Source organism: Catharus ustulatus, chromosome 2 (genome assembly GCF_009819885.2).
Source record: "Catharus ustulatus isolate bCatUst1 chromosome 2, bCatUst1.pri.v2, whole genome shotgun sequence".
NCBI lineage: Eukaryota > Metazoa > Chordata > Aves > Passeriformes > Turdidae > Catharus > Catharus ustulatus.
Genome location: NC_046222.1, coordinates 36324010 through 36343066, shown reverse-complemented (window position 1 = coordinate 36343066; position 19057 = coordinate 36324010). Strand labels below are relative to the sequence as shown.

General features: G+C 36.6%; 1 protein-coding gene across 23 annotated transcripts in view; it reads right to left on the bottom strand.

Moving 5' to 3' along the window:
* DLG2 (discs large MAGUK scaffold protein 2) overlaps positions 1-19057 on the bottom strand; it is a 1022753-nt gene that overhangs the window by 232603 nt on the left and 771093 nt on the right. For 21 of the 23 annotated variants that reach the window (XM_033052881.2, XM_033052884.2, XM_033052883.2 and 18 more), the window contains one exon: positions 2169-2237. The exons of the other annotated variants lie outside the window; for them this stretch is intronic. In XM_033052881.2, the coding sequence (XP_032908772.1) occupies positions 2169-2237 (69 nt within the window). The remainder of the gene's footprint in view (positions 1-2168; positions 2238-19057) is intronic. 23 annotated transcript variants of the gene reach the window in all.

The following is a 19057-nucleotide window of genomic DNA, read 5'->3' as shown; positions in this document are numbered from 1 at the left end:
TTTTTTAAAAAAATCTATTCTGGCCATCTCTATTATCACATATTCAACAGGGTGGAAAGGACTAAATGCCAGCAAATGCAATTCCCTCTGTATTTCTTCAACCCTCCCAAATTTAATTTTTCATTCATAGGACCCAGTAATTGTATCAGTTCAGTGACTCCAGTCAGTCAGAGAGAGCCAGCAGGCAGGGTACAAATGTCAGCATGTGCCACGGATGCCTTGCAGGTAAAGCAGCTGTTTAAAAAGTGCATCTCAAAAGCAATACAGTGATTCTCCTAAATACAGGATTCTACATGTTTCCTAAGAGAAAAATAACTTTGTTTTGTCCTCCAATTCCTTTGGGTGCAAACATACGTAGCAGCATGGACTCCACAAAAATATTAGAATAAATCGAGTTTTAACACAATGAAATATTTAGGGCTGAGTTGATTACTCATTTCTGCTCAGCAGTGGAATAGGCTAACAGTCCCACTTTCCTATGTGAAATGAAATATGATGCAGTGTAAGTTGATTAGTAATAATTGCAAGCTGATGTTCTTCTACTTCCTGAACAACAGGAGACCTGTGGTATCAATGGCAGATTTTCTGCACTCTAATGACTCACACACAATATATACCAGTTGTCTGTGTGGCCAGTACAGATTCTGCCATTTATCTAAAAAATCATTTAGAGAGATTGAGTTCCAAATTTAAGGAGGAGTATAAAACTACAGGATGATTCCTGAATTGGTCCAGTAGACCAAACAAAGAGTCATAATAGAATATCCTTCCTTAAATCTCAATTGAGCAAATTATTTTTTCTTCCCCTTCTTTGTCACCAGCCAAATTGTTCTTGAAGCTCAGTTTTATTTCAAACAACAATTTATTCATGAGATGATTTGGAGAAAAGTCAGGGGAATTTATTGTGACGTCTCTGGATTATACAGATAAAGAAAAAAAATCTAAAAGGAGGGTGTTTAAGCACTGAGACTGTTTGTCCAGGACATGACCAATCTCCATATTACTGATAGTCACAGTTTCACTGGACAAGATCCTGAGCAACCTGATCTATCTTAAAATTGGTCCTGTTTTGAGCATGATGGCTGGATGATGATGATGAGGGCTTAATTTATAGAATTATCTTCCAGATGATAGCCCTTGAGTCACAAGCACTTTTCCTGCAAAATTCCATTAATTCAATGTAATTTTCAATGAAAAATTACCATAGTTGTTTTACATATTTTAAATAATCATATTTTAAAATCATAGATCTAGATAAGAAATTATAAATTGAGACTTTTGAGAAAACCATTTCAGGCTTCACTTAGGACAGGATTATGTTACACATTGACAACTTTATTTTCTGACTGCACCACGGTACAATTGTAATGGAAACCAAAAGACAACAACATGAGATCTTTCCTCCATGGAAACTTCATAGTCTCTTTTTTAGCACAAGAAAGAAAAGCTTTGAAATATGAACTGAGAACAGCCAATGAAAAGTTATTAACCATGCCTACTGAGTTCCACATTTCTATGGGAGAGGATAAAAAGAATTTAACATTTTTTAGACTACACCAGTTGGTGCAATGAAAATCTGAGTTCCTGTGTTAATAATCAGTCTTTCCAATACTGTAAGAAATACTGTAATACTGCAAGAATGTTATCTGTAGTTGTGAATTATTCACATTTTACAGTACTACCTTCATTAAAACTGAGGCAGCAGAGCTGTGTTCTACAGTTAACAAACTCATGTATACAGACATTCACCAGCACAGGATTAATATTTTCTATCAGTATTTCTTTATCCTTAGATTTGGATACTGGTTTGTCAAAAAGAACTCAAACATACACTAAGAAAACAGAGTAAGACTTCATTGGACTTTTCCATGGTAAGTGGGAAGATTTTACAGATAACACAAGTAAATATTAACACTAGTCAAGAGAGATGAATTGAAGAAATGGTATCCAATATATCCCCATGACAGATACTCTCATCTCCATGAAAACCAAACCTTTCAGTGTAAGCAGCAGGAAAGGATCAGCACTAATTTGAAACTTCATTGCTTCATCTCACAGACTTAAACACCGTGGTGTGCAAATCCACACCTAATGAGCAGCTCTGTGCATGTGGGTAGCTCAGTGGTATCTGACACCTCTACAGCAGCTTCAACAGAGAATCATCTTACCCTTCCACAGAAATGGTCCGCTGCAAGCTCACTGTGGGTGGACGCGTTGCAGTGCTGTGCTGGGAATGACTGTACGGCCAAGGAAGAATAAAGAAAAGCATTTGTTAAAGAAATAGAAGTTTCCCTTACTCTTATTGTCTCTAGCAGTTGAGCTAATGCCAAAATAGATACAACAATTAGATTGTTTTACACATGTCTAAAGCATTTTGATTTCAGTGGTGCTCATCTGTTTAAAAAGGGCTTAATTGTACAATCTCTCTTGTTTATATTCAGTTTTCATTTCTCATTAAGAGCAGAAAATTAAGATAATAACTCCCCCTTATCATTCCTACTCATTTTTAAAATGCATATATATTCACACACAGAGTTTAGTAATTTAAAATAACTTAAATGCTAATTATTCCACTAAACATACTAAACATACAATGCAAATTTAATTTCAGAGCAAAAGGTAAAACAGCAAATGATAATGTAATCAATCTAATTCTCAGTGTTTCTCATTTAAAGAGGACATTCATTCCTTAGAACTGCACCTTGATATAATTTCAACACTAGTTCTACCACATTTAAAGCAGTTTGAGTCTTTCCACATGGATTTTTATTAATCTAGGACACAACATTTAGGAAAACACATGATATTTTTTCTGTAGCAAAACACAGGCACCCTGAAAAAATAAAATTGATTGAAAAGCCTGAGGTCTAATGGCTTTTCATATGTTATACTGACATGGCTAAAAAACTTGAGTAATAATAATTATATTAGAAATACACAGTATGTGCTGATTTCAGTAATATACTATGGTATAATTGTATTGTAAATACACATGGATAAAACAGAGCATCAGTTTTGTGATAATAAATTGTACTCCTCATCCAAGACAACCTGTTTAAATGAAATATTATAAAGCAGAAGCATCTGGGTGTATTTTATGATTAGTTTAAATGACTACAGCACTCAGTGAGCCCAGTATTAATAATGCAAAGTACACAATAAAAATAAGTCTTTATGTCAGTTTTATATCACTGATTCTAATAACTAAAGACTTTGTCTTGTTTTCAAGCTTTGCATGTATCTCAAACTGCTTGTTCAGAAGTAACACATTTTCAATAAAAGCTACTTCATTTGACAATAGTGAGCAATACACCTATTTTACATGAATTTCACTCTGTAGCACGGTCAATACTGTCTGACAGAAAAGATGTCTTCTTTTTCTTGATGTAGCCCATGAAGTTGTGATGCATGTCACTGGACAAACAAAAGTCCTGCTGCCTCCTGGTATCTTCTGTTGTGACAATTGTGCTCTTGTTTTATGTTAGTAAATTATTCATCTTTATCGAGAAGGTTTCAGAAGATTTGTGGAAAAGTATATTCCCTTTATAAGAAGAGTTGCAGAGTTTTTTATCTCTTTAATAGCAAAACTTATTTAGAAGTATTGTAAGTTTCTGGGATCATGATGTGAACAGAATAGCTGAGTTGGACAAACACTGAAGAATATTATATGAATATTGGTTAAAATTTCATGTTAAGTTTGTACAAGGAACTTTACACCCCACTCCTGCCAATTGAGGGGGTTCATCTATCTGAAATATTCCACCCATTAGAAAACCTTTTCCAATCCTAGGGATTGGTGACACAATATTCAAATGAGGCCTCATCTCCTTTCATGAAAATCGTTCAGAATTGGTGAAACGAAAACTCATTTTCTTTTACATAATTATAAAAAAATCAAGTTTGATGCTTGATATAAGCTTGTGCCTTCTAAGGTATCATCGTGAATATAATGACACCTTAAAGTCTAAAATGCAGTTTAATCTTTGCTTGACACAAGTTGCTATTGGAGACAGAATAATGGTCTGATATGATTCCTAACTGACTTATTGAAAAGAAAATCTCCTGAATTCTATCAAACTGATGGAACCAGCAGAAAGAAGCTGTTTTCATCCCATGCTTAATACACTTGTGCATTTGCCATGTCTTTTGCAGCACAGAAGAAATAAAGCTTTTGAGTTACTGCTACCAACACTTTCTGTGATGAATGCCTAAACATATCCCTATTGAGATATATAAGTGGCGTCGTTTTAAACTGACAGATGGTGAGTATTCAAAGTTTCACATTTAGGCTTATAAAAATGCTACTATTTCTTTGAAATTATACATGATGAACCTCCTACTAGTTTTAATAATATAAAGTAACACTATTTCCTATATTGCCCAGTACTACAGCCACACAAGATGGATTTTCCCTGAAGAAATAATCTTACATCCTGTAAAAGACCAGTTTTAACTTAAATCCATTTTATTTTACTTTGTCGAGATAAGGGGAATATGCTATTCTTGTAAGACAATGATGTCTCTTAAGAGTGAAGGAATAAAAAATGAGATTTATTAATAATAAGGTGCAAAACTAGGAGTAAAGAATTCAACCTCTCTTTTTAATGGGTTAAATTGCTTTATGTTTTAAGCTTATTTTTCAGGCAAGGCAAACCATTTCATGGCTTCATTAAATACTAAAAATGGAGCAGTCTGGTGTCCACATATTTTTTTAAAGTTTATTATGAAAATAAACATTGGTATCAGTATGTATTATAGAAACAAAAAGGTGAGTAGCCAGTCTCCTTAGCTTTAATTCTGTTCTAGGCCATGAAAGCTCTAAAGGCACTTTTGCTGTGTGGGTGATGCTAAAACTGAAGGCAGCATCATAAACCCTTCTTTCCCTACAGGAATCAGATGAACCACCACTTTCCCCTCCCAAATGACACTTTCACCCTTACACAATACACCACTGAAACATCTATCTGGGATGAAATAATCATGGTAGGGAAATATTTATCGTGTTTTAAATTTATATAATGCAAAAATATGGACAAACATCTTGAAGGGATCAGACTGCATGATGCTCAAATCAGTTCATCCCAAAGCCTGCCTACTGAATTGACAGCAGAAGAAATAAGATTGTTACAATCCAAAATTTTTCCTCTTGTCTTTTATTTGGATAAAACCAAGACACACTGTCTTTACAAAGAAAGTACTAGAAAAGCCATTAGCTTTCCTCTCTCAACCTTCAAACCCTATCAACAAAGAACAGCTGTCTTCTATTTGCTATAGCCCTGATTTAGGAAACCTTTTGTTTCCATGTATCTTTATTTTGAGAAGTCAAAACTGACAGCATTAAAGTTGCTTGCTTCCTAAATCAATTGACCTGCAACTTCTCATAAAGAAGCAGTAGAGCAGCTGTGGCACAGGCTGGGTAGGGACCTCTCTGAACACTGGCTTTGGAGCAGCCATTCTTCAGCTCCCAATTCTGAAACTGTCACACAGAAGAAAAATATACAAACTCCATTTGTCTATCAATATGTTCTCTGCAGGAAAAAAAATTGAAAACAAATAACAGCAGCAAAACCAAACCCAAAACTAGAGCTCTGAGTTGTCCTTTGTCATTCACAATACCAAAACAGAAGAGTGATAAATGTAATATTGAAAAAATTCCACTGGAGACCAGTGAAGGGAACTCTAATTCTGTTTGTTTTTCTGATGTATTCTCAGCATGTTGTTTTTTATGTCAAGGATTGAAGGTGGCACTGCAGTTGTTTATAAAGATTCTAAGCCTTTGATTTGATGGATGTAAGAGTTTAGGAAGGCAACATGCTTTAATTCCATTAATGTGGAGTTTTAATTCAGCTCAGTGAAGTGAAACCAGCTTTTCCTGATGCTGCCAACAGCTAAACTCCTAACTTAAATGAGTTTTTGCACTCCTGTGGGATTAATTAGAAGACCAGAGATTGCTTTTTTTGGGCATTAATTTTATCTCAGCTACAAATGGTTTGATAATATCCAGTACTGACAGTCACTGACCCATATTAGAAGTGTCAAACTAACCAGACAGTTTCCCATCAGAGGCAAATAGGAAACTTCAGGGAATAGGAAATTCAACCCTGCTATGTTCAGATCACCCTCAGGTAACAAAGCCAGACATGAGATGTGACGCTGTTTGCTTTCATGCACAGGCACATGCAGTGAGGATTTTAGCAACATATCTCAATTTTTAAAATGGCATCTGTACATCTATTGTACAAATAGCATTGCTAGGCTAAATAGCTACTTACTGGAAAACAGAAAAATAACAAAATGAAGGATTAGGCTGTCATTCTGCCTACAAATATGTAGAATAAAGGCCACACAACGTCTCTATTCAGGTTCTCTGAGGTAATTTCACTTGCACAACTAAAATAAAAAAGATTGCTAACTTACTCCTCCCTCCCTGCCCGCCTCCCTTCCCCAAACAGTGCTTACAAAGATGTGGTTAGCCACATTCTGTGACTTAAAGTATTTGAGTTATTGCAGCCCTAAACTAGCATCATTTAGCAATAAGGAAGAATGCAAGGTGGAGCTGTGACTCAGAAGAATGCTTCAGCTCCTGGAATAAAGCTAATTATCCACCTTTGTTAGCAGTGTGCCTAAGTCAGGTACCTGATCTTCAAAGTGGTGAAACATTCACTGCCTTCAAATCTACTTCCTTATGGCTGAGGTAATTGCAGGAGATAATGATAACCTTTAAAATACAAAAATCTTACTTATTTGAGAGGATTTGTTCTTCCAGCTTGAGATTTGGTATTTAAAACAGCAGAAGTGGTTTAGAAAGATGTGGGGGGAGCTGAAAGTAATTAGGAATGCTGTTTAAAGGAGTAGAGTGGAGAGGATATATTTTTAAACCAGTTCCACATGTAAAGTTTCCAGGTACGGTAAATACAGACTTAAAGTATTGTTAAGAACTCAGCATTGAGTAAATTAGGGATATTGAGTTAAAACTGTTATAAAAAACTGAGTGCAATCCCAATTGATTATGTTCCTTGTTCATATCTTCGTATTTTGGACAAACCTTTGTGTTTTTAGAAGTGGCATGCCTAAATTTCCACAGCATTCAAAGACATTCTATTTTTGTTTAAAAAAAGTAAGCTTAAGTCTTCCTAGCAGTTATAATACTACTGTTGTTATAATTGCTATCATTATTATTTATGATAGTGTAATGATTATGAAGAATGATAAAGCTCCTTCTGGGAGCTGAAATACTCCCTGATGAAGTTAGTTTGAAAATTATACCAGGTGAGGACTGAGGTTTACATGGTAGAATATTTACAACAAGTGAAAAACATTGAGGTGTGTAGGAAAAAAAGGGATAATGGTAGAAGAAGGAAAATCCAACACTCTCAGTTGCTTAAGCAGTATTGGATGGAAATGATCCATGAACGTAACACCTGATTTTGTCTCTAATTACAGCTGTGGAAGAGGACATAGTGCTATTTTCATGAATTTAAGTAGGGAAGGTTTGTTTAGAAACTGCAGGAAACTTCCCAATCACCTGTAGCTTGTGGCACCTGGTACCATGCCCAGTACAATGCTGGGTTTGCAGTTCCTCATGGAGAAGGCAGCTGTCACCCTCCTTCCTACTCTTTGGCATGATGCTTGTGCACATCCACATCACTCGTGATTTTTGCCATACACTCGAATTTTGTACCTCATTTCCTGTTACTATCACTCCTAATTCTCCTCAGCACTAGGGCTTTCGAAGCTGCAGACACAAGTTGTAGCGAACTCACCACAGCCCCCATTCACTGTCACCTTGTGCTGCTCAGGGAAAGCAGGTACAGAAGGCAGGAGTGAAACTGAGTCCAGAAGGAAGAGAAAGGCTGGGGGAAGGTGTTTTAAGGTTTGGTTTTATTTCTCACAACCCTACTCTGATTTAATTGAATTACTTTCACTGAGTTGAGCCTGCTTTGCCTGTGATGGTGATTGATCTCTCCCTGGAAAGCAAGAATACATACAGTCTTTCACAGGGAGTACATAGCACAGTATCCATCAGTAGCTGCTCTGTGGCAGCTGCAACACCCAGCACTCACCACTGTCCCATAAACCCCACTTCAGATGGATTTCTAGGGTTGTGCATTGCTTCCATAATAAAACACATTATTGCACCTTATTAAGTCTCCATGCAGCTAACAACAAAAGTATGTGCACCGAACTCCCTTTGCAGTTTAAGCAAATGTCAAAAGACATTAGGAGGGGCTTGAAAAATGGGTCCATGTTTAAGGAACTTTGGCAAAACTTTGATATAAATCAAGAGACAGCTCAGCAGTTTTAGGAAAATTAATATAGGAAGACTGATATAAGATTTGCAATCCAAAAATACGAAATTGCACATCAGACATATATTTAACAGTTACATTATGGGCAGAAGATGGAAGAGGAAAAAAGAAATTATTGGGTAAGTTTTCCATTAAGAAAACTGATCCTATTGTCTAAAGGAAAAACTCATCTATTCTATAGTCTGTGAATACATCATAAATTCAGAAATATTTTAAACTAGTAAATTATTCCTTACAGTGCTAACAGGCAGCAAGCCTTGAGTCTCAGGAAGTGTTAAAACCAGATTTTTTTAGATGACTTGGTTTATTATTGTCAATAGAACTGAATGAAATGCATTTTTGTCAAAATAAAATTTTGTGGGAGATATGTACTCAATAAGAGTATAAGAAACAAAACTGTTAAGCAGACATTGAGAAATCTAGAAAACCTCACATTTTCATATACTTTTCCACCACAGTCCACAGAGGTTTGCCTACATTTAGCAATTCCACTGAAGAGACCATTGAGATCTTCCTTCAGAGACTCCTAATTCCAATCCAGGATCCAAAAAAGGGAGTATAATATGATTTTAACACAGAACTCTGTCAGAGCAATCATGTCATTAACAAAATGAACTTTCTTTGCACTTAAGATGACACCTGAAAAAATAATTCATAGGACTTCCATACTACATCTGCTTGTTTTTAAAAGGGTAGGGAAATCACAGGTAAATAAGCCTAATGACAGGCTTAAAATAACATCAACCCATTAAACTAATTTGCAAAGTTTCTAGCCCTCTCTATCCAAAGGAAAAAAAAAAGCACATAAAATTCTTCTTATGCTGGAGTCATTGCACTAAATTTTAAGATAAAGTATATAGAAATTGAAGTGGTTTAAAACAGCAATGAAAAACTGTCTGATGGCTAACTGTACCATGCAATTATTAAACATTTCTATATGTTATGAGATTCTGTATCATTATATTTGAATAATAATAATAAAAAACTTATAGAAATTTAAGTTTAATATTGTATAAGGCCAAGCTCATTTTCTCTGTGCTTACTAACCTTCATGTGTGCATTGCCTTGAATTACAGAGGAGGAATACATTTAGCTTCCACAAAAGTGGCTCATTAAAACAAATAGGACTATCACAACTGAAAGAGCATTTATTTACAATTTAAAATTTATCAGAAAAGCACACTCCATATTGCAGTTACTCCTGATAGTGTGTTTACTGCACCTGTGTGATACCTTTGGATAATGTTATCCCTCCTATCTGGATATACATTATCTCTGTGCAAACTAGGAATATGGTTAAATATGTCTTTTTTAACAGAGAAGAGGTGAGAATGTAATCCTACATAAGCAGCTATTTAGTCTCACTTCCTCTGTCATCAAAGCAGCCCAGCATGCAAGTGTGCATACGCAGTTACACCAAGCATAAACCCAACAATTCTAGAAAAATACTCAAAGAGAAAAAACCAAATGCAGAAATAATGCAATGCACATAAACAACATTCCAACAGGATAAAGACAAACAGCAGGGAATGGCAATTTGAAAATGCAGAAGTGTAAACTGTATTGTCAAAATGAAAGATGCATAGTGAAGTAATTCAACAGTTTAAGTTCTTCTGCTTCTAATCTAATCTATATTAACCATGATTTTTGAATAATTTTAATTTGAGAGACGCTGGACTTAGCATTTAGTGGGAAACACTGTGTGTCTTATACCATGGGGTCTAACAATAAAGTATACACTAAAGCTAGACATGACAAAATATTAAAACTGTATAAATTTTTCTCTTTCTGGGGTTACTCCCAGTGGAAGTGTCAAGCATAAGTATCTCCCAGAGAAGATGACTGTAATATTACTAACCACACTAGTAATTAATTTTGCCTGGCTTTGATTATAGGCCCTAGACTGGATTAGATGAATTATGCTATATTATTTATTTATATGTTCCATTATGTCAATCCTTATATTCATAAATTGACATATAAACCACCATTTATTAAAAGATGGCTATTAAACTCAGTCTTTGAAGAGATATTTAGCTAATTAAGAGAGAACTGTGAAAGGAATTTATGAAGAAGTTGACTCTACATCTGTGATAATCATTAAGGTGAATTGTTTAGTTACAAGCTTAGTAGATAAATCATTTGAGTAAAACAATGGAAAGTGGTTTTAAAAGGTTTCCAAAATTAGGAAGCATGTGTACATAACTGAGCTGATACACAGTCAATTTGTGATCCTTCTGGTGAGTAATTTGACATCACTAAGATAAAATAGTGCAAGTCTTGAACAAAAGCCTGAGTTTCCTCTGCTAAACTTTACAAGTATTTCTTAGAGGTTAAGGATCATTCCTTATAATTACAACCTTCTCATTAGTGAGCCAGCAAACCCAAGGCTCTTGGTTATTTCAAGGTTACTTTAGTATAGACAGTAACCTATAACTATAATATATAAAGACACTGTCATGTTTCTTCTATGTTCATGTTTCATTTCTTAAATAAAGAGTTTCATCTAGAATTAAGTCTCTCTTTGTTGCTACCAGCTAATTATTTCCCTCTGCAAGTACTGTTTACTTTGGTTCACATATATTTTGGCCAGAACCAGTTGCACTGGGTCCACTGAGATTTAAAATACTGCTCTTAAGAGAAAATATCTGAATAACAGACAGACAGGGATGCATGAGGGAACATGAATCAATCAATACAAATGGTCACAGTTGGATTTATACCAACAACTCATCTAACCTTAACTAGCACTAAAACCAGAATTCCATTGTTTCTTAGCACTGTAAAAAGAAACAGCCACACAAGGAAGTTGTTTTGGAACACAAGTATCTTGTGTCCGTATTTATCCCACGCACATGAACTGAGCTATCATTGCAGCATTTTGCTTCAGCTCTCCATACGTTATTTTTGAAGAGAAAGCAGTTCTGCTCAAAACCTATGGGTACCTGAAATCAACGAACACTTCACATATGAAATATGGATTACTTAGATGATATAAAAAAATTATGGAGGATAAGCGCATGCATTGGATAGTCATCCGTATTTTCAAATCTTGGATCCACAAGATTGGCATGAAATTCCATGGCAATAGGTTCTTGTGTTTAGAATTCCTTCGATACATTACTTTATTCCAAGTTACACCTCCCTTCCAACATACCAGGGAAGTCTACTATTATAGAAATACCTGTTCAAATAATCATATTTTTTAACCAGTGGAATTCTCCATATATATCTGGGTAAATACACACCAAGAAATCCAGTGAAGGTTCTGTCACTCATTACTTCTGGATATAAAACCAAGAACTTTCGTACCCACGTTAAGTGGGATAGTTTCATTCCTGTTTTATTCTTCAGGGTCAAAGACAGGCCTGGACACATTCTACACCTTTGAGGCATCTAAATAATTTTAAATTTGTATCATATTATTAAAGCTGTGATAACAACTGTAGCTGCAGAATCCTTTTATATACAAACAAGAGATTGCTACACATCAGTCCCAAACAAAAACTCCTTCCTATAAATGTGGATGCAGAATGTGTAAATCAGTGCTGGAAAAAAAGTAATTATTTCAATTTATGTATTTCACTGATGGCAGCCCAGACCTGTTTCTTACAGTAAATGTTATGATATACACATCTCCAATTGCAAATAGAGGTAAAACTGCATTTTGGAAAAGAAAATGTAATATAATTTTTTCTCACATCACACTTCATCTTATTCTCTACATAGAGACTGGTCTAAGCCTCAAGTGATGAAATGCTAATATAATTTAAAATGAATTTATTAGGACTTTTAAAAATTAATTTTGCTTTTCTTGTTAGAAAGGGTCTTTACAATACTACCAAATTCCTTGATATTGGTATATCAGTCTAGGAATCAACACTCCCAAGTCAAATGGTAGCTTCCACCTTTTACCACTGATTGATTTTATAACTCAAATGAAGCTCTGTCAAATCTTTAAAAAGAGAATTACACTGATTTAAATTCATGTGTATTCTATTAAAATTCGAAGTTGCGCAAGGTACTCTTGATTTGTATTCTTTGTTTGCCATTCCTTTTGGCACGAGAGTCTGAAACTTCCTAGCCTCACTGCAGATTTCTGTTAGGACCTTAGTAAAGTTATTTACTCTCTACATTTGCCATCTCCTTGTGTCTAAGAAAACAAAGATAAATGACATATCCAGAGTCTTACAGTGATTGGATTAATATTAAGGTAGATAAGATGAAAGCTGTCTGCAAGCTGAAGAAATCCTGTCATTTTCAGGCTGCATCAATGTTGCATTTCTGTTAATTGAAATTAATTTAAATGATTTCTTTCTTTTTCAAGTGGTAATACTAGAATAGCAGAACTGGAAACTTTAAACATGAAAACATGGAAAAAAAAATCCCAGTGTGAAAAAATTACAGCATATTCTATTTTACTGAAGAGCATATTTACATCTGTTTTATAAAAATCCCCTTTCTTATCATATAGTGATTACTTAGAAACACAACTTTATATTGCAGCATTGTGTTTTAAAGTTTATTGATAAACAACAGTCCATGCTGTTTAAGTCAACAGCAAATAGATTTAACATTCCAATAATTTAGGAATTTATTTGCCATGTGATGCTATTCTTTAAGAAGGATACACAGTAGTACATTTAAATAGATGGAGGCTTTTTGAGAAATAGTTGTGATGCTACCAAAAAATGATGTCACGTGGTGTGGCAGTCAGCCTTGACATGAAAACTGTTTATAGTATTATGTTGTCATGTTATTCTTATTTTAACTCTAACGCAGTCATGTAATTCCCCTGTGTTTGCTGAGATATAATTTGGTTTTGGTATTGTAATGATCTTCCTTTGCAGACACCTGCTGCCTAATCCCACTTTTGTCAAAACACAAAACTCTACTCTTCTTCCAATTAATTTAAATCACTATGGTACTATGTACAAGAAAAAAAAAAGAAGGAAAACCAAGGGAAAAGAATCAGTTGAACATGATTCCTGTATTCTCCTATCATTGTCAGAATTGTTTGAATCGTTGATATTTTGTTCCAAAAAACAATCTGAAAGACCTACTACTCTAATGCATGGCACACAATGTGAATACTAATTGTTGAGTGATGACTACAAGAAGTATGTGGGAAACCAGGCAAAATCCATTAGGAAAAATGCACTCGAATTTTCATCAGGAGTAAACTTCCGTTCTTTACATATTTCCCTTTCTAAATGCTGTGGACATACCAAACAGGAGAAGTTTCATTTGAGCCTCAGTATTTTAGGCAGCACCTGTGATTTCATAGACCCTCAGGAATTCATCACTTCAGATATCTTTGTAACACAAGAATTCTTATACACTTTGACTGAAGTAGGATAATAAATTAAATGGATGTAACGGTTTGATATGAAAAATAAACAACCTTCACTCAGTACTGCTGGGTCTGAAATGTCGAAATTGAATTCTCTTCTGCATGGTGCAATGACAGCATTACGTGAGTTTGTATCCTAACCAAACCTGTATGACTTCTGCTTCCAACACAGCCTGTACAGCCATGCTCTTGCCACAGATACTGCATAAGTCCTCCTACCTGCAGCTCTTACTCACTGTACCTCAAACGGGCTCAGAGTTCTGATTATAGTTTACACAGCCTTCATCACATCAGTAGCTGAAGAGTCTATGTGTTGCTGATTATACCCAAGCTAGCTATTAATCAATGTGGGCATTTACTGGGAGCAGGTTATTCTGCTTCATCAGCTAACCTGCCTTGGCTGGAACCAGCTCAGGACTGTGGTGTTGCATTGGGCTGCACGGGGCACTGTACTGCCAGTGAGTAGCACCAAGTGCAGTTGGTTCCCCTACTGAGTACTCCACCCATGTGGGCTTCAGTGCACTTCAGGTGCACATCCTAATGTGTTGTCTTTCTGCACTGGGATGGCTTCACTCTGCAATTTAGGAAAGCTTGGTTGCAGATACAGTCACTGCTATTTAGAACTCAGCTACTAGAGTTGTATTCTTACCACTTCATAAATGTAGTGATTTCAACATCATAGAAGCAAGAACCATAATGATCCTCAAAAGATAAAGCAAACAACTCCAATTATCTGTGAAAAGATGCATTTTCTGCATGGAATATGGAAATACTCAGGAAAAAGCCCTTGTCTATGCATCTCCCTGGGGACTGTAAAGTTTTTCTTCCTTTATTTCCTTAACAATATTGAAATTTTAATTTTGAAAGTCAAACAAAAAGTTCCTCTTCCCTGTGTCAGCTAAAAAATGTATTTTAATATCTTGTCACTTTCACTGACCTTGCTTTTTCTGCAGTAACAGTAGTAGTTTCATGCACTATAAGCATTATTTAAAAAATCAGATAAAGCAGTTGCTTCTGGTGTTGCTCTTTAAAAATGAAATAAAAACTTTTTAAAGAATTAATTCTTTTAAATCCCAAAACATTAACAAATTCTGCCTACAAATTTACAATGACAACTTGGCTAAATTTAGGTTCAGCCCAGAAAGGTCAGTTTCATAACTAGACCTTTACAAAATGTAGGGATGTTTAGAACTTTTAACTCCTTCTGCATATCTAATGCATATTTTTTTCTTTTCTTTCTTGGCAGAAAACCTCTTCCCAGTGACTTCATATTGATATGGCAGCTTATAATCACTATGGCTTATGACGAACTCCTATGTCAATGTGTCCTACTACTGCAAATTGGCACTGAATGTCTCTGCATGTGTGCATATGATTTATCAAGGCAAATTTCTTTCCTGGCCTTTTCAATGTCTCCTACCAAAACTCAAGCTCAGGATTTTGCATTTCCCTTGTACTTGTGTGTAATAGATAAGCATCCATCTTCCTGCTTCCCTTTTCCTTTGTTCCCTGTCCCCTGCCTACCCCTTACTACTTCTAAAATTACAGTACTTTCACAACCATAAGGCGCACCGGACTATAAGGCGCACTTTTTTTTTGCTGTGAAGATTCGTGCCGCGCGCAACAAAGTAATGAATTAGTAACGGAATCCCATGATTGTGGATTTTACTGGCAGGTGCACAATTTGGAAAGATTTTTCACAGATCGGTGTAGGCTTTCAAAGGCAGCCCCAGGTGCCATCCCCGTGCAGTGGACCCTGGCACTCCTGCCCGCCCACAGTGCTGGCTGGCGCAGCTTGGTGCAGCCGCAGGGCCGCCTCCCCCTTGTGGCTCCGTTCTGCCATGGTGCTGTTCCCCCTCGCGGTTCCCCCTCGCAGAGCCGCTGTGCTGTTCCCTCGCTCGGCTCGGCACTCCTCTCGTACCGTCTGTCCCTCACTTGGCTCGGTGCTCCTGCCGTGCCGTTCCCCCATGCGGCTCCGCTGCCGCCGCCCCGCCACCCGTCCCTCACTCAGTGTGGCGCTGTGCTGCTGCCGCCCTGCCCCCCGTCCCTCGTTCGGCTCGGCGCCACCACTGTGCCACCTGTCCCCTGCAGCTTGGCATTGCCGCCGTGCTGTTCCCCCTCGTGGCTCTGCAGTGCTGCCTTGTCCCTCGTGGCTCCGCGGCACCGTGGTGCCACCTCCCCCTTGCAGCATGGAGCTCCTGCAGCACAGGGTTCCCACAGCGTTGGGGCTGCGGCAGCTCAGGGGGGAGCTGCGGGTCCTGCGGCTCGGGGTGTTCGCGGTTCACACTTCCGGGTTGGCAAATTTCTGAACTTTGTCCATCAGATAAGGCGCACTGGACTATAAGGCGCACTTCCAGGTTTGGGGGAAAATTTTAGTCAAAGAGGTGCGACTTACAGTTGTGAAATTACTGTAATACACTTAAGAAACTATGTTGAAGTACACTAAGTGTGTAACTTATACTGACAAAAAATTTAACTCTAAATCTCCTATCTTCTCTTTTTCAGTTTCAAAACAAGGTTTCAGTATTTTCAAACTCCCAAGGATTTTGCTTCATGTCCCAAGGTCCTCCACAGATAATAATAAGAAAGGTACCCTCTCTTTCGAAGACATTGATAATCAGTAAATTCAGAATAGCTTTCATTTGTCATGTTGTTTTTTTTAAAATTACATTTGGGGAAAATTTTGGATGCAAGCATCGAGACAGTAGTGGTAGGTGAATGTTACAACCTCAGAGCTGCACAGTAGCTGGCTGAACAGCCCCCAGTAACGAACCAATGTTCTTACAAATTTCTGTCTTCCTGCATAGCATGACCTTGTTATTTCCTTCAGACACACACTTTCAGAATATTGAACTAACATGAAAAAATTACAGTGCAAATTTTCAAAGAAGCTATAGAGTTGGAAGAGAAACGGACTGAAAAGAGGCACTACCCTAGTCTGATGGGATACCAAATTATCCTTCCAGCTCTGAATGTATATTCTGAACTGAAATGGTATCTACAACAGTTATTTTTAAGATTTGAAGTCATATTTAGATCTCACTTTATGTTATATCATTAGAAAACAACAAAATAAAAAAGCAAAACCCAAATAATTTTAAAGTAATCACAAGATAATTTTGGTGGTCAGAATCATAGCACCTCTAACCACCCAAAACCCACAGTCATAATTTAAAAATAATCTTTGTGAAGGACTGAGTTACTGTTTCTCACACCAAACAGGAAAGTGAGAAAATACTGAGATGAATGAACTGGAGTGGAAAAGCTTTAATTAGGAAGTTCAAGGGAGCTGCTAAAGGGCTCCAGCAAGTATATACTCAGGCTCCTTTCTGTTTGAAAGGTGAAGAGAAGGAAAATTCAACAATCAAACTGAGATAGTGCAAAATTGTCACGGTTTGCAAAGGAAGTGCATGCCAATCCAGGGAATTTAAATGGAGATTCTTGCCTATAGATCTTTGGCCTGTATTTCACTGGCTCAAGTTTCACTCTTTGAATGTCATTTAGGTACTTCCAAATGTGTGTCTTACTGAAGTCAGTTGGACTTTAACTCATGAGGTTATCTGAAAGCCCATCTTTCATTTTATGACAGTCAATTCTCTCATAAATATAGATTTTTTACATCAAAATGGATTTAAATCAATAAGAAAAGAAGTCCAGCAATCCTCTCCATACCAAAATGAAATTTTAACCTAAAATAAGGATGATATTAACTCAAATGGCATTTAAAAACAACATGTTAACTGTAGCACATGTGTTTTCTTCCCTGCTGTTTTCTCCGTTTTGATAAACTCCTTTGTAGTATTTGTATTGTCAGACTGAATGAGGGAACAATGTACAATAACTCCCTAAAGGTATGTTGAGACTTTCAATCCAGCTCAAATTTAAACAAGCACTTTAAAGTTTTGAGTGTTACGGTTTTCATTACTTTTATCACTCAGAAGTCTCTGCAGACAGTTCCAGTTATATAGTCAATATTTTCAAAGAGCAACAAATGCTTTTTTGAAACAGGAACTGTAAATAGTACTGATCAATAACTATTTCTGCAGTAATATAAGAAATAAACAATAGACTTCATAACATTTCTGTTAACGATGGTTGCATGGCCTTTTAAAAACAAAGAAATTGCAGAAAATGCGACGCCAGTGTTTCAACATTTGGTTACTAAAATCAAATTTCCCTTTGTAATTGGAAATAGTAATTATCCTTATAGACACATAAAGGTACCTTTATGTTGTGATAGTGGGGAAAAAATATAAAAGGAAAACAGAATCATATAGAAGTTGTAGCATAGACTCAGGATGTGGATCCCATCACATCCAGAGTTTGCTTAAAGTTAGTACTTTACTGTTTCTGGCTATTCCATTAATTAGTATTTTATAATTTTTTTGGACTGAAGTGAAATCACCAACTACAAGAGAGGTGGATCTAATTTAAACAACTCATTCAGTTTTGCAATGCCTCCCACAACAGTGTCTTCCAATAGGTTTGCCGTATCATTGGCCTAGCACAGACTCAGAGACTGTTTCCTCCTGATTTCTGCAGCACAAACATGTTTTTAGATATATCCTGGGGTAAAGTCAGACCTTATTTGACTTGACAAAATGAACAGAACTTGACATATTTGAAAGTATCTACATATAGAGCTTATTTCAACAAAAATAAATGGTGGTAAGTAAATATAAGGCAAGCTGGGGAACCTGAGTCAACACTACATTATTCCACTGGGATAAGTGTAGTGCAAAACAAGACTAGTGCAGGGCTGAGGGAAGGATCATTATTACTGTTATAATTCCCTCACATTTCCCTGACAAACTACACTGCGGTAACGAGAGGTCCCACCTGCTTTCCACAACGCCTTCTTTCACTCTATTTGATACTAATGATCCCTCCTTTTCTATGCACTGCAGAAAATCCTGCATATCTCCACCTGCTGCAAATATCTTTTAACCCCAAGGGCTGCTGGGAGTGTCTGTGCCATCCATTTCACAATTGGACAAAACTGCAAGTCTGAATTTTCCAAGGTCATACAACCTGTCAGTGGCACAGGCAAATTTCTCAATTTCCATCTCTTTGCTCCGATCAGAAAGCTTTCCTGCTCTTTTCTGTGCAGCTACAATCCTGGAAACTATTCTTCTCCCAACAGGCACAGCATAGGGAGCCACAGCATAGCCTTATTTACCCTGCCTCCACATAATATTTAATTTTTAAGCTCAAATAACTCTCTCATGGGGTAAAAAGAGTAATTTGTTCTCCAGGTTAAATTTATTCTTGGTTTTTCTGATGAGCCAAGACTCTAGCAATTACTGTGACAGATGGAGTGATGATTTTTATGATGTGGAAACTTGTCCACAGGAATGAAATGGAAATCTCCAAACCCATTTCTCACAGAGGCCTT